The sequence below is a fragment of the Helicoverpa zea genome, chromosome 21, assembly GCF_022581195.2.
Source record: "Helicoverpa zea isolate HzStark_Cry1AcR chromosome 21, ilHelZeax1.1, whole genome shotgun sequence".
Classification (NCBI taxonomy): Eukaryota; Metazoa; Arthropoda; class Insecta; order Lepidoptera; family Noctuidae; genus Helicoverpa; species Helicoverpa zea.
The window spans coordinates 11,005,526-11,021,363 of NC_061472.1; the positions used below are offsets into that span (position 1 = coordinate 11,005,526).

Genomic DNA, 15,838 nt, shown 5'->3' on the forward strand with positions numbered 1-15,838 from the left:
AGTGTGACGTCACGCGGGCGGGTCCGCCCACTCGGCCCCGCGCCTCCTCATGCCCACCTCGGCGTGGTTAGGCACCGCCAAACATGCCATGGACCCGGATAAAAAGTGGGTTCCGATTAATGGCTACATAGTATAGGACTACCTCAGAAGTAAGGGCACGAACAGGAAACAAAGATTCTTCGTTTAAACTTGAATATATTTAGTAAACCAAAACAATTAACAATCCAGCCTTGAAAATTATCCAGCCATCCAATTTACGTCTTACACTTGAACAACTTGACGCAACCGCACAATTCAACGGTCCGAGCCAGAATGCCCCCACCTGATCTTATTCCGTTCAAATCAATTTCCGGTGTTGCCAGATGGCGAAAAGTAAAATCTCCTCAAATTGAAATGTTGCCATAATAAAAATTCTAAAGCATCAGAATTCGTAATTAAAAAGATAAAATAAACGTGAAAAACATTTCGAACCTTACACTCGTCCATCCTGACATTGTGTATGCCCTCATACACAACCCAGGTGGAACCTTACACTCGGCAAGTGGGTGGGAACATTTTGCTTACACAATAATCATTTCAATTGCATAATATTTTGTTTGACCTAATATAAAGTGATACTATAAGTATAATTAAATGTTTTGATCTATATTTTGTTATTTTTAGAAACATCTATGTATAGTATTTTACAGTGCATGCATGTTTGTTTTACAAGAATCGCATATTTTACAGGCTTCGTGTTTTGATTGTCGTATATAGTTTGTTGATTGCTATTATATTAGACTACCGTATTTCTAAACCTTCAGTTAACATTAGTTATTTTTATACTTAATACAATTGACTATTTTGGCTATCCAGTTGTAAGTTTTGTACTAGGTAATTAGTGTAAGTATGATTTGGTGTTAACTAGATACAATTTGTCTAAAACCAAAACTATACATTTTAAATTTGAACATAAAAATATCTAAGAGAAATTAGCCATGCAAAATCCAGACACGCGGTAACGCTACGAGCCTGAATTTCCGAGAACAAGACTGGTAACCATCCTTCAATTATTATCAATCGAACCATGAGTATTTGTATTACCCGTCCATCCAATAACAATCCAAATCTATCAACTAACTAACCACCTTCCATTTGATTAAGTCAGTTGTAGATTAACCAATAACCATCCATGTAACAGGTCAAGTCACGGCGTATCCGTTTGATGCCTCATGCTTGACCTGAAACAGAAAAATAAAACATATATGTAGGTATGTAGCCATCTCTCGAATAATTTACAACATAATTAAATAAAACATTAATAAATATCTTTTGAAACTTAGGTAATTGTTTATCAACTAGTCAATCAGAAGACATTGCATTATCGCCATCATCAGGCCCGTCATCCTCATCAACTACGTCTTCTATTTCCAATGACGCTACGTGAATCCACGGCTTCATCCTGTCTGAAGCAACAGTGGTCTTTTTCTTATTCCTCATTCCCTCAAAACCGGCAATAGGGGCTACCTTGTATCTATCGTTGCCCAGAATTTTAATAACTTTATACGGTCCCTCATAATTAGGCATGAGTTTTGTACTTTTACCGTTGTTGTGAAAAGCGACTTTAGTTATTTTAACCAGTTCCCCGTTTTTATATACACGTGCTGGTCGGCGTCCTTTATCGTAATATAGTTTCTGAGCTACTTGGCATTTATCTATCCTATCCTTGACTTCTACACGAATTGAATCTACATCCTCGTCTTCACGAGTATTAATTACTATTTCATTCATTGCCGAATTCTTTTCGCTATTCATTTTAGATCCGAACATAACCTCTGCAGGTGACCTACCAATTGTTTTTTGCATAGTATTGTTTAAGCCCCATTGTATTTTTCCTAATTTGTCATCCCAGTTTCTTTCATCATCTCTTAGGTTCTCTGCTGTCAAGGAATCGAGGATAGTTCTGTTATACCTCTCGACTTGTCCGTTTGACCTGGGGCTCGCAACTGCATTAAGAACATGCCTTATCCCCTGGTCTAGACAAAACCTCCTGAACGAATGAGAGGTAAAACAGGACCCTCGATCGCTGATAACACGGTCAGGGACTCTAAACGTATCAAAGATGTCTCTTAAAGCCTTAATAAGATTCTGGGTATTTGTGTTCCTCACTGGTTTAATAAATACAAACTTTGTAAAAGAGTCAACCACCGTCAGTATGTGTGTGTTGCCTCGTTTTGATTTGACAAAGGGTCCAAGATGGTCGACGTGTAGCGTATGAAAAGGAATCGCAACCTTTTCGATGGGATGTAATAATCCTTCTCGAGAGGTTTCATTTTTCTTTGCGAAAGCACAATCGATACACGCCGATACGTACTTTCTGATGAACCGTTTCATTTTGGCAAACCAATAGTTTCTTTTGATACGTTCGTAAGTTTTCTCAAAACCAACATGTCCTAGGTCGTCATGGTTCATCTTGCAAACTTGCCATCTTGCACCCTTCGGCACCACAAATCTAACAGAGTCCTTATTTCTATCCACGTATCGGTATAGCTTATTGTCCCGTATAACATAGTTTTCCTTAATATACTCTATCCCTTTAGGATCTAAGTCGCTTCCAACAATATCGCGAATTCGACAAAGCTCCGAATCTCCTAGCTGCAGAGTAAGTAGCCAGTCGCCCTCACTTATGGCCATGACTGTGGGATACTGCTGACAATTTTGCGTGTCTATATCTCGTATAGGATTTCTCGATAATGCGTCAACGTGGTTCATCCTTGTACCTGCCCTGTATTCCACGACGCAATCAAATTCCTGCATAGCGAGCCACCATCGGGCAATCCTAGGTATTAGGTCGCGTTTTCCAAACGTGGAACGTAAGGCGCTGCAGTCTGTAACGACCTTAAAAGTTTTGCCTAACAGGTATACTCTAAACTTTTTAAGGGAGCATATAACAGCTAGAGTTTCCAGTTCGTATGAGTGAAAGTTCTTTTCCTCAGGGGTCGTCTGTCGGCTATAATAGGCCACAGGATGAAAAGAACCTTCACTCCCTTTTGGGCGCTGTAAAAGGATCCCTCCTACACCCAGTTTACTCGCATCAGTATGCAGTTCAAACTCTGCAGAGGGGTCATATATTGTCAGCACGGGTCTACTGATTAGTTTCCGTTTTAAAACACTAAATGCTTCTTCTTGATCGGTGGACCAGTTCCACACAGTATCCCTTTTAAGCAGTTTAGTGAGAGGGTGTGCTAATTGTGCAAAGCCTTGGATGAACCTCCTAAAATAGCTCACCAGACCTAAGAATTGCCGCACACCGTGTATATTTTCCGGACGGGGAAAATCTGCAACACTTTGAATTTTTGACATCCCCGGCCGCATACCCTCAGCGCTAATTTCGTAGCCCAGATAGTTTATCCTGTTTTGAAGAAAACTGCATTTAGACAGATTCAATTTTAGATTAGCTTCCCGTAACAACTGTAATATATCTTCTAACCGTTTCATGCATTCCGACGGATCCTTTCCGTATATTAGCAAGTCATCTATATACACAGTAGCCTTCTCAAACCTAGCTGAACCTAGAACGTTATTCATCATTCGCTGGAATACTGCTGGCGCGTTTGCCAAGCCGAACGGCATACGATTGTACTCGTATTGTCCGTCCGGCGTGACAAACGCCGTTAGGTGTTTACTTTCTTCCGCGATGGGGACTTGATAATACCCAGACATAAGATCTAACGTAATGAACCACGCTTGTCCAGAAAGTCTGGCAATCTCATCATCGATGACAGGTATGGGGTATCTCTCCTTCACCGTGACCGAATTTAGTAATCGGTAATCGACGCATAGTCGAATATTGCCATCTTTCTTGCGGACAAGAATTATGGGACTCGCGTAATTGGAAGCAGATTCCCTAATGATTCCCGCCTGCAACATCTCATCTATCATGGCGCGTACCTTTTCACGTTCGAAGTGCGAAAGTCGATACGGTCTATAGACGACTGGACGTTGGCTGTTCAGTTCTATTTTCATTTCGGTGGTTGTTGTGCACCCCAGATCACCCAAAGTGGATGCAAAACATTCTTTGTGGCGACGTAACAATTCAAGCAGTTTTTCCTTGTCGCTTTCAGATATAGAATCGCCTACGTGAACGTCTTTCTCGTCGAAACCCTCGCCCACATTGTTCTCAAAGAATTGACCTTCGATGGACTTTGCTACCTCCGTGAGCCTATAAACTGCCTCCACTCTTTCGGCTCGCGAAAAGACGAAATTTTCTAGCACCCGGCATGGTGTCGAACACGGCGTTAATGTGACAAAAAGGAGACTATCCTTGGCCTCGTAGACACCACCACATACCAAGTATTGATCATTTGGCTTACCTACTATCTTAGAGTCTAGTATTAAATTTCCTGTGAATTCCTTGTGCGTTAAAGCTCTAATACTGGCTGGACCGAATAGTACATTATGAGCCGCGGATCTGATTCTTATCTTGTCACCGTCTTCTATGATATCAAAAGTTGAAGTGTCATTACTATTACATAAGAAATTCAGCTTATGCGCATCTTTATACAACGCAATATGTGGTTGCTCTGAATAAGTTTGCCCAACAAGTATTGGTTTTTCTAAAAACACGTCGTCTACTACTCTAAATACGACATCGGCCTCAATATCGTCAACACTTATCTTAAACTTAGCAGAACCCAAGGAATATATCAATTTATTACCAAAACCAGTCAGTGGGATTGGAATATTATCATGTTGTAGCCCAAGCTTTGAAAATGTAGTTTTCCGTATTAAACTAGCCTCGCTACCTAGATCAACGAAGGCTTCAACGATATTATCCCCAATTTTAACTGATTTTATGAATTTATTGTTCGGATTTGAGTTCTTTATACGCATTGTCTTTGTTATAGTGTCAGTCTTACTATTCCCCATTTCAGATTTAGAGCGACATGTTTCAGCCTTGTGTCCAATTCTGTTACACGTTGAGCATTTCACTAAAGGCTTCGTACATTTAGAGAAAGGGTGTCCTTTCTCCTTACAGTTGTAACAATACACATTTGGATTGCTCTTGCTATTGGGCCTGAAACTTTGTCGATCATCAGAGGAGGCACCCACCTTATCCCGGTTAAAAAATGGATGTGTCGGGAGTTCTTTGTTGTTACTTAGTAGGAATTTTAATAATTGATCCGGCTCATCGCATCTCAACGCCAACGCGCTAGATCTCATAGTTTTATCACTAATGCCATGGATGATGCAGTCTACCGCGCGCCTACCCGTTATGTCACATTGATTAAGGAGGGCCAATTTCTCGTAATAATAATTCTCGACTAACTCATTGGGACGACTTTTGCGCTTCAACATATCCTCAAGAAGTTGTCCGTAATTTTGCTCACAGGGAAAAGCACTCATCAACTTTATCTGCCATTCCTTCCAGGTGAACAAAATCGAGTTAAGACTCTCGTACCATGTTTTTGCAAGTCCCGAGAGTTTCTGCATCGCAAAATGCACTGTAGTTCTTCCATCCCAGCCGTAAACCTCTGCACACTCGTTAACCTTCTTTAACCACGTGTCCATACGTTGGTTTTTCTGAGATGGATTAAATTCTGGAAGTATATTTTTATCGAAACCTTTACTAATTGAGGGTAAGCATTGATTTGACGGCTGCGATGGAATGACATCTCTAATATTCTTAAATAATTTCACGACATCGTTAGTAGTAAAAGTGGGAGTACATGACCTTTTAGTGCGATGCTCGACGCTGGCTCGGCTGCGACTCCTTGACCTCATCTCATGCTCGCCACGGTCCACGCTGCGCCGCCGGTTGCGATGCTCGCTGCGGCGCTCGCTTCGATGCTCGCCTCGATGCTCGCTGCGGCGCTCGCTGTGATGCTCGCTACGGCGCTCGCTGCGGCGCTCGCTGCGGCGCTCGCTGCGGCGCTCGCTGTGACGCTCGCTGCGGCGCTCGCTAAGATGCTCGCTGTGCTTCCTGCGCTGTTCGGCGTCTCGTTCTTGTTGCAAGGCCAACTCCAAGAGCCGAACCTTCTCCTGCTCCCGCCTGAGCGCCAACTCGCGGTCCCGTACTCCGCGACTGCGACTGCGGCTGCGCTCGCGGCTGTGGCTACGCCGTGTGAGTGAACGACTGCTTCGAGGGGTCTCTAGCCTGCCATGGCCATTTCCAGTCTCCATTTTCTGAAACTCGTCGAACAAAATTGTAGATTTTAGTAAGAGAACTAAACCTTAAGATATCTCGTAAACGGTAAGTCTGACGACAAAAATAACACGTTTTTTCACCCCTTTTATATACCCCTGCAATATTTTTTTTTTTTTGTGGTTGTTGTTTTTTTTTTTTTTTTTTTTTTTTTTTTTTTTTTTTTTCAATCATTAATATACCCTGTATACGGGTTAGATGCAAAAATAATATAATTGAATCCGCAAGGTTTAAATAACTATGTGGTACATGCAAAGTATTTGAATTGGGATATTTGGATTCCATATTACTGAAGAAAATTGTCCGCATGGGCTGATTTTTCAATCATCAGCTAACTTCCATCTAAGGAATAAATATGGCGGTTTGACATATTTTCTATACAAAAGCTGTCAAACACACTCCTCAGATAAGAGCCATCCGGCGATTGAAAAATCGGCCCTAAGTAAAATAAATAAGTAAAATACATGTATTAAAAATTGTGGAATAGGCAGGTACAACTATGTATGTACCTCTTGAATAATATTTTTAACACTTAAGTTGGCGTGATTATTGCAAAACAGATTATTAAATATAAAAGTAAAAATAGATGTAGGCGTGTACTTACGTTTTCTTTATCCCACTTCTGAGATATAGGACTACCTCAGAAGTAAGGGCACGAACAGGAAACAAAGATTCTTCGTTTAAACTTGAATATATTTAGTAAACCAAAACAATTAACAATCCAGCCTTGAAAATTATCCAGCCATCCAATTTACGTCTTACACTTGAACAACTTGACGCAACCGCACAATTCAACGGTCCGAGCCAGAATGCCCCCACCTGATCTTATTCCGTTCAAATCAATTTCCGGTGTTGCCAGATGGCGAAAAGTAAAATCTCCTCAAATTGAAATGTTGCCATAATAAAAATTCTAAAGCATCAGAATTCGTAATTAAAAAGATAAAATAAACGTGAAAAACATTTCGAACCTTACAATAGTCCAGAATTGTAGCCAAAAATACAGAAAAAGAAAATCAAGCCTCACCCTCTGTGCATAAGTCCAACTCCCACATGGCTGGTTTTTCTTTCTTAATACAACGGTTAATTCACCAAGATCTTACCGGTACGAGTATGTTATTCTTTCCCACATGTAAAACCTACTTCCTTGCAAATTTTTAATTGGTTTAAACCAACTTTCAAACAGAAGAAGGAACTCAATTCGACCGTGCGTAAATTTTTCTGATCTTACTTTTACAATATTGCGAGGAGGTTAATCTGTATGGTTTCCAGTGCATGAAAGAGAGCAAAGCAAGGGTTGCTAGTTCCCTTTTGCAGATGTGCAAAATATACGCCATCACACCGAGCTTAGTGTATCTTATTTTCAGCAAAAACATTAAAACCAAGGCTATAATAATTCTGTACTTCTCGTAGTTTGAGCCGCGTTCTCAGTGAACTTCTCAACCAACCCAGTGATCCCTGTAACTTCTAGAGACGTTAACTAGCTAGTAGTGACAACGCAACTAATAAAACTAGATATCAAATTCGCTTTGTAGGTCATCATCAGCATGCATAATAAAGCTTATTCATTCGAGTATGTACAGGTACGCCTACCTCAAGATGAGCTAACCCTCTTCATATTGTACCTCCCACAAGTCCGTGCGATGGGGCGTACTGATTTTCGTCATTCTTATGTTTACCCTTGTTGAAAAAGTTGCCATTGCATATTATGAGGATGGTAAAGTCTTAGCAGTTCTAAACTGATCAACACCGCCTGCACTGTGCACACCACACATTAGCCGTTGTTTACTATCGTCTATTTGTATTAATTAGGTAGCTAAGTATATGTACGATCACAATATTACGATATAACTGTACTACTACACAGGTACAAGTCCGGCGCGCACTCTTGCTGCCGTACGCGTGCGTATGTTGAGGCAGGTCCAGCAGCGGCAGTTTGTGTTATTTTAATGAGAGTGATTTTTATTCATCGAGATTATTCATCGTTAAAGACGAATAATTTGTACGCATCGTACCTTTAGTGTGCTCAGTGTTTGACCAGATTTTTTATTGTGCTTCGGTCGCCTAGCATTGTTCAAGTGCGCCTGATTAGCATCCATAGAACACTGACAATGAGGCAAAGCATATAGTCGCGTTATGTGAGGCGAGTGTCGGGCGGTGCCACGGCAAGGGACCGATTAGCTTACATTACGTAATGCGTGCCGTTGCCCGACACTGGCATCGATAACTCTCGCTGATATTTGGAGCGGCGACAGGGTCACGCGATAAGCTCGCTACTACAAGATGCTTCCTGCATAGGAGATACTGGTCTATATCCTAAAAGGGTCTTGGCAAGATTTCACCGAAGAAAAGATCGTGGTGGCCTAGTGGGCAAAGAACCAACCTCTCGCTCGAGTATGAGAGCGCGGGTAAAGCACTGGTACTACCAGTGCTTTACAAGGTGGTACTCAGCTACATCCGGTTAGACCGGAATCGGACCCCAACATAGTTGGGAAAAAGGCTCGGAGGATGATGGAATTTCTCTTGTCTAAGCGACATAGGCATCGCCTTCGGTGTACTTTATCTTCAGTAAATACTCATTAAGTTATAAGTTTTTTTAGGGTTCCGTACCACAAAGGGTAAAACGGGACCCTATTGTTTTCGCTCCTCTGTCCGTCCGTCTGTCCAGACTGTATCTCATGAACCGTGATAGTTAGAGAGTTGAAATTTTCACAGATGATGTATTTCTGTTGCTGCTATATCAACAAATACTGAAAACTAGAATAAAATAAATATTTTGGGGGCTCCCATACAACAAACGTGATTTTTTTGCTCATTTTTAACCCCCGACGCAAAAACGACGGGGTGTTATAAGTTTGACATGTCTGTGTGTGTGTGTGTGTGTGTGTGTGTGTGTGTGTGTGTGTGTGTGTGTGTGTGTGTATGTGGCATCGTAGCTCCCAAACGGATGATCCGATTGTAATGCGGTTTTTTTTGTTTGAAAGGTATGTCATTCGGGAGTGTTCTTAGCTATGTTTGGTGGAAATCGGTTCAGGTCTTTAAGGTCATCAGCTCGTTTGTTAGGTGTGATAGGAATGTTACACGCTCAGTTTACTTGCAAGCATATGTGGGATCAGAAATTTGAAACACTAATGTCTTCTGGAACCACTGAGCTGGTCTGCTGTTAGGACATGAAGATAGGAGACGTAACCCTGAACTGCCTTTTAGTAAACCCATCGAGTTTGGGCTCGTTGAATTTGTCTTGACTATTACACTTTTAAACGTGTATCTTTATAAAGCCATTTTGCCAAGCATTGGATATTCAACACGGATCCTGCATTTGAAATCGTTGGGAGACATCGTTTTGAACTGTGACTTATGTCTGATGTATGACAAAATTAAAACAGATTCTTATATCTCATTTGACATACTTTCGGGCTTTTGCATATTCAGTGAACTCGGCTCTAAGTTAATAATGCCTTGTTATGTGATGACATGTTTCACCCCGAGACAGCCATCGCGCACCTGTATGGAGCAGCCAGAGCAGCAATGTTTTATCTTTGCTGCCATAATCTTCACACAATAATGAGAACAATCGTGACTTGATAAAATTAATTATTTTTGCTGCTTCATCCATAACTAATTTTAAATCTGATGGCATTTGCTTCTTTTGCAAGTGCTTGTATATGCAGAATACAATGGAGAAGTGTTTTGTTTTTTTTTTTCTGAATTCTTGCGGAACCCCTCCAGAGATATCGCGAAACCTTAGGTTTCTGCGGAACACACTGAGAGTATAGCTGCTCTAAATGATATTAGTATAGAGTACAGAAGTATACATTGTATATAAAAAAATTATAATAAAATTGTCTTTTTAATATCTCTCTCGCTGTGTTGAGGGTAATCGTTTCTTTTGCAAACAAGATTTCTAAAATGTTGAATTTGGCACCCCGGATTTGATCATTCGATTTTATGCTGGCCAAAACGCCGAAGGACTTTGCAATACATGATGCGACGGATGCGTCAAACAAAGCGGCAATAAAGTCCACTGGAGCGAGGATAACAGGAGCACCGTCATCCGATCCAGGCCATGAAGCGCTAGTGTCGAGCACGCGGCCGGCGGCACACTCGTGTATGCTCACGCTGCTGAAGTTCTGGGAGCTGCTGCGGGCGGCAGCCGCTGACGCCTCGCACTCTATGTAGCCAGTCCGCATCTAGGCATGCCTCTCGGATAGCGGATATCGCTTATGAGCTCATTTCCCCTTGATACTTTTATGTATACAAGGTATTAATGCAGCAACAATTATTTGATTAATTTGAACGTACAGGTAACTACTGATGTTATTTTTATCTAGGTACGGAAAGTTGTATTTAGTATTGTTCTTTTGTTGTTTCAGATGAACGAGAAGATGTCCAGAAGAAAACATTCACAAAATGGATCAACTCTCAACTTGTGAAGGTAAAACTATCGCTTTGACTACATCAACTGTCACATTAGACTATGTTGATGATGAAGCATGGCCACCAAACTACTCGTTAAATTAAAGGTCTCGGCTCGATATTGGTCGATCACTTTGATCAGTTTTAGTTCGTTTGTTACCCGCGCCTTCCATTACGTCCAATCAATAAGTAGTTCATACACGTTATTGCTTATTTATGTATGTACTAACCAAGCAAGCATTTTGAGATGTGAGATATAGGTAAATAAATATGGACTCAACACCTAACAGTGAGTTTGAGTTATATTCGTGACTAGTATTTAAAACTAGTGCTAACTTAATACACTTGAATTGAACTTGCCTTTGCTCATACAATGAGAGTGAAACATGTAGTCCGAGCTGATCGGGACGACGCGACTGCTGCTCGCAGATGGCTTTGCGCCGTAATTAGGGTCAATTCCGCTGTGGCACTGAGCACGGCGCCTGCTTGTGCCACAAGTGTAATCATGCTCTGAGGACAGTATGTCCCAGGCAAGGATCCTGACCCGCTCTTGGCTTGCTAAAAGTTTCACAGCCGTACCTATCAGTTTAAGTTTTGGGTCGCTTCCGTCACCCAGAAGAAAGCAGAGCGGGTGTGGCAATGCTGCTACGCCAGATGTGAGAAATACTGAAAGTACTGAATAGATTTCTTCATAAATGTATTTAACTTGTAGATATTTCTCGCCAAATAGAGCATTTGAAAGAAGAGAGAATTTTTTAAATCAAGTTTATAGGCACAGGTAATAAAGATATTTTTTATACAAAAATATAACCTGTGCCTATAAACTTGATTTAAAAAATTCTCTCTTCTTTCAAATGCTCTATTTGGCGAGAAAGATATTTTTGTATAAAAAATATCTTTATTACATTATGTCTCTTTATTGTATACTAGCCGTTTCCCCGCGGTTTCACCCGCATCCCGTGGTAACTACTGCCCGTACCGGCATAAAATGTAGCCTATGTTACTCGTGGGTAATGTAGCTTTCGAATGGTGAAAGAATTTTTAAAAACTGTCCAGTAGTTTTTGAGCCTATTCATTACAACCAAACAAACAAACAAACAAAGTTTTCCTCTTTATAATATTAGTATAGATAGAACTACAAATAATATTATTAGTGGGTATAGAAGACAAATAAGCCATAAAAATTGAACACGTACCCGTGATACCCGTCGAGGCCGCTTTGCTGGAGACTTGGCTGGGCCCTGGGGTGGACCAGATACATAGTATAGATGTGATGGCGCTGAGCGAGTGTCGTGTTGCAGAACGACAAGCCGCTGGTGGAGGACCTGTTCCTGGACCTGCGGGACGGCGAGATCCTGCTGGCGCTGCTCGAGATCCTCACCGCGCAGCAGTATGTGAGTAGCGCCTCAATCTGATTTTTCTTCTTTATAGTCGCCATCTCCTGCACCACTGGTGTCAACTGACGATAATTAGTGACGATAATGACGTCTGTTGGCTGAACACCTTAGCTTCACAAGGCGCAGCCTCATCGTGTAAGCTGTAGACTGGTAGGTGCGATATGCAGATAAATTCATCTTCTCCGTACGCAGTACATTGACGTATGTCTTGCTCTTCCATAGTTAGGTAGGAGTTCTTCACGAAGTTAATAGCAATAAAATTGGAGCCAGGTTGTAGAAGTTTTAAGTGCCCTTGTTGTAAAAATGGTATCGGTATGACTCGATATATTTTATAATCTTCGTCACTTAGTAACGGGATGTGAAGTTCAAATAGAAAGAAGTTGTTTGTTATTCGAGCCTTGACGTGAGTTAGATCGTAGATGTTTAGGAAATCCTTTTGAATATCTTTCACAGGCAACGACAGTCCTTGGGGTAATCTTCCCGATATGATATTAAGTTGTTCGATCAGTTGGGATGCTGGAAACAGGTGAGTGTCTAAATGACCTTTGTTGATGTTACTTAAGGCATTCATTAGCATTTCTAGAATCCTGTTCAGCTCCTTGAAAATTAAAGTCGATGTCACCGCAGCAGAATTGATATCATCTATTGTAAACAACATTTGCGCGCGGTTCTCGATTTTTGTGCTGACGTTGCATGATCTATTCATGTATGTTTTAATTGATTGGAGTTGTTTTTCCATGAACTCAGCGTTTCTTTTGACAACATTGTTTTCTGCTTCTATGATCAAAGTTTGATTTTTCATTAGTTGTAATAAATAATTATCGTTTAATTGCATGTTTTGTATATCCTTTTCGTATTTGTTTGCAAATTCCACATCAAGGGTCCCAAATAACGTTCTCGATAACTTGCCAATACCATCAAAGTAGCCACGTCTTTGTCTGGAATGTTGCGACAACAGAATTGAATCGTATTCTGCAAGGTGTTCCAGTTCATGACGTAAATGGCTGACAACTGTTTCGCAAGGCGGATAATCGTGTGAGATCCTGTGGCACAAGGTGTCAATTTGATCGATGTATGCGCTGATCTTCTCGGTGGCTTGCCAGTATGATGTTAGGTTATAGTAGATGAGCAGTGTCCATTCGTCATGAATCAGTTGTAATTTGCCAGCTTCATCAAAGTAAACGGGATGATTGTTTACAATCGGTGTCACTTGCAAATTATTTGTTATGGGCGTGGATTGCGTTAACGCCGTCATAGTTAATATAGACATAAGAATGAGACATAGTGCATTCTTATTTGCTCCTGTTGGACCTCGTTTTTTCGGTTCCGGGCTAGAAGGCTGTGTCTTGGCTTGATACTCGTCGGTAGACCGCAATGGTAACGGCGCCAGCTTGGTAATGGGTCGTTTTACAGAGCCTTTCTTCGTTTTTAAAGTAACCACTCGAACTCTTCCGTCTGTTCCCGGGTGAACCTCATTTACCCTTCCGAGAGCCCATCGTCCTGGAGGAAGGTATTCATCTTTTACGAGTACTAGGCTTCCTTCTTTTAGATTGTCTTGAGATTGCTGCCATTTGCTTCTTACTTGCAGTTGATGCAGATATTCATTCGACCAACGCTTCCAGATTTGTATGTTGAGTTGTTCGACTAGTCTCCATCTATTTCTTAAATCGTGCTCGGCGAAGTCGTGTTCCTCTTGTGCTGGGCCCATTAGGGGCCCACCAGTAAGGAAGTGCCCAGGAGTTAAGTATTCGAGATCCTCTATATCTTCAGTTAATGGGCACAACGGACGTGAGTTTAGACATGCTTCGATTTGAGTTAGCAGCGTGGTAAATTGCTCAAAAGTGAGCTTCTGTTCCCCCAGCACTCGATTTAAGTGGTATTTCATTGCTTTCACGGCAGCTTCCCACAGACCCCCAGCTGTTGGCCATAGGGGAGCGTTGAAATGCCATTCCACTTGTAGGTGGCTCATCTCATTGAAGAATTCGGATGTCTTAAATGTTTCATGTTTTTCAAAGTCTTCTTTTAACAGTTTTGCTGCGCCCACAAAATTCGTTCAGTTATCCGAGTACATGTGCCGGGGTGTGCCTCTGCGGGCACACAGTCGTTTGAAGGCGGCGAGGAATGTTTGCGTGGTCATATCCGACACTAGTTCCAAATGTACCGCCTTAGTTGCCAGGCATATGAAAATAGCTATGTAAGCCTTGCATGTTTTCACTCCTCTCCCTTTGTTTATTTTTACGTCAACGTGTCCGGTGTAATCAACGCCAGTGTTCGTGAAGGGTCTGGATTGAGTTACCCGCTCCTTCGGCAAGTCTGCCATCAGTTGAACGTTCCGATGAGGTTTGAACCGGTGACACTTCACACACTGTCGTAGCTCCCTTTTTACAGTCCTGTTGCCCCCAATGACCCAGAACTTAAGTCGCACATAGGCCAAGGTGAGCCTGGCGCCTCCATGGAGAGTGTCGTGGTGCGCCTCTTGAATAATGAGTTCCGTTAATCTTCCTGTAGCGGGTATAATTAGAGGTTGTTTTGATTCCGGAGGCAGTGTTGAATTCATTAATCGCCCTTTTGCACGCAATAACCCGTTTTCATCAAGAAATGGAGACAACTTCAACAGTGGGCTCTTTGATGATATTGGCAGTTTCTTTTCCAAACGCTCCATTTCGTCGCTGAAATACTCCCTTTGGACATTTTTGACCACCAACTCTGTAGCCGCTTTAATTTCTTGCGTTGATAAACACATAACTGCCTTTTTTCCTTCGCAGTCAGTTAAGTTATTATTAGAGCGAATTACCTTCTTATTTTTCATGTTCAAAGTTCTTAGTATCCAGCCAAGTACTCGAATTACACGTTTAAAACTGCTATATTTATTTAGCAAGTTTTTAATGATGTCGCATGTTTTGTAAGTTGAAACGCAGCATTTTGCCGGTTTGTTATGTATTTGTTCATTGTTTGTTATGTAGGTCAAACAATAATTGTCTTGGCTATTTTTAGAATCATATGTCTCTAACCAACTTGGGCCCTCCCACCAAAGCTTAAATTCTAGCAGTTTGGAAGGCAGAAGTCCTCGGCTTGCGCAGTCAGCTGGGTTTTCTTCTGATCTGACATAGTTCCAATGAGTCGCAGGGATAACGTTGTTTATTTGAGCCACTCTGTTCGCTACATATTTTTCCCATCTGTTTATATCTCCTTGCAACCATGCTAGCACGACTTTAGAGTCGCTCCAGCACCTTATCTGAAGCTTTTTCTCGACGAGTGTTTGTTTGACCTTTTCTATCAGTTTAGCGAGTAGTAATGCTCCACATAGTTCCATCCTAGGTAGAGTTATCCTTTTGTTGAGCGGTGAAACTTTAGTTTTTGCAGTTACTAGCGTGGTGACATACTCGCCGTTCAGATTTCGGACGCGGCTGTAAAGGACACACGCATATGCCTTTTCACTGGCATCGCAGAATCCGTGTATCTCAATATCTGTGCCATGGCACTGCAGCCATCTTGGCATTGCTATTTGGCATAACAAGGGGATTTCTTTCCTCAATGTTTCCCACTCGTTAGTTAGTTCATCACATAGGCGTTCGTCCCAGCTGATTTTGCTGATCCAGATCTTTTGAAATAATAGTTTTGTTTTTATAATAAAAGGTGATAGGAAGCCCAGCGGATCGTACAACTTGCTTATTTCACTAAGTAATGTTCGCTTAGTTAGGGTTTTCTTTTCAGCTAAGTTCCAGCTGTACGTGAAACAGTCACTCGATTGGTTCCACCTCATACCCAACATCTTTGTTGTTTGGTTTGTCGTTTGTTCCGGGCTGAAGTTAATGTGAGCGTCGCTGCTTCTTTGATCATCTCG

The 15,838-nt window shown here is 41.6% G+C and overlaps 1 protein-coding gene and 1 pseudogene across 1 annotated transcript; one reads left to right on the plus strand and one right to left on the minus strand.

Annotated features, from left to right (window-relative positions):
* The window catches only part of LOC124641066, a 425,796-nt pseudogene that overhangs the window by 4,986 nt on the left and 404,972 nt on the right, over nt 1–15,838 (plus strand).
* LOC124640993 (splicing factor U2af large subunit B-like) lies at nt 571–6,771 on the minus strand. Its single transcript, XM_047178997.1, has 2 exons — nt 5,714–6,771; nt 571–1,220 (listed from the first exon to the last, which is right to left on the minus strand). Exons 1-2 carry the CDS (start codon nt 6,160–6,162, stop codon nt 1,187–1,189), a joined length of 483 nt encoding a protein of 160 aa, XP_047034953.1. The 5' UTR covers nt 6,163–6,771; the 3' UTR covers nt 571–1,186.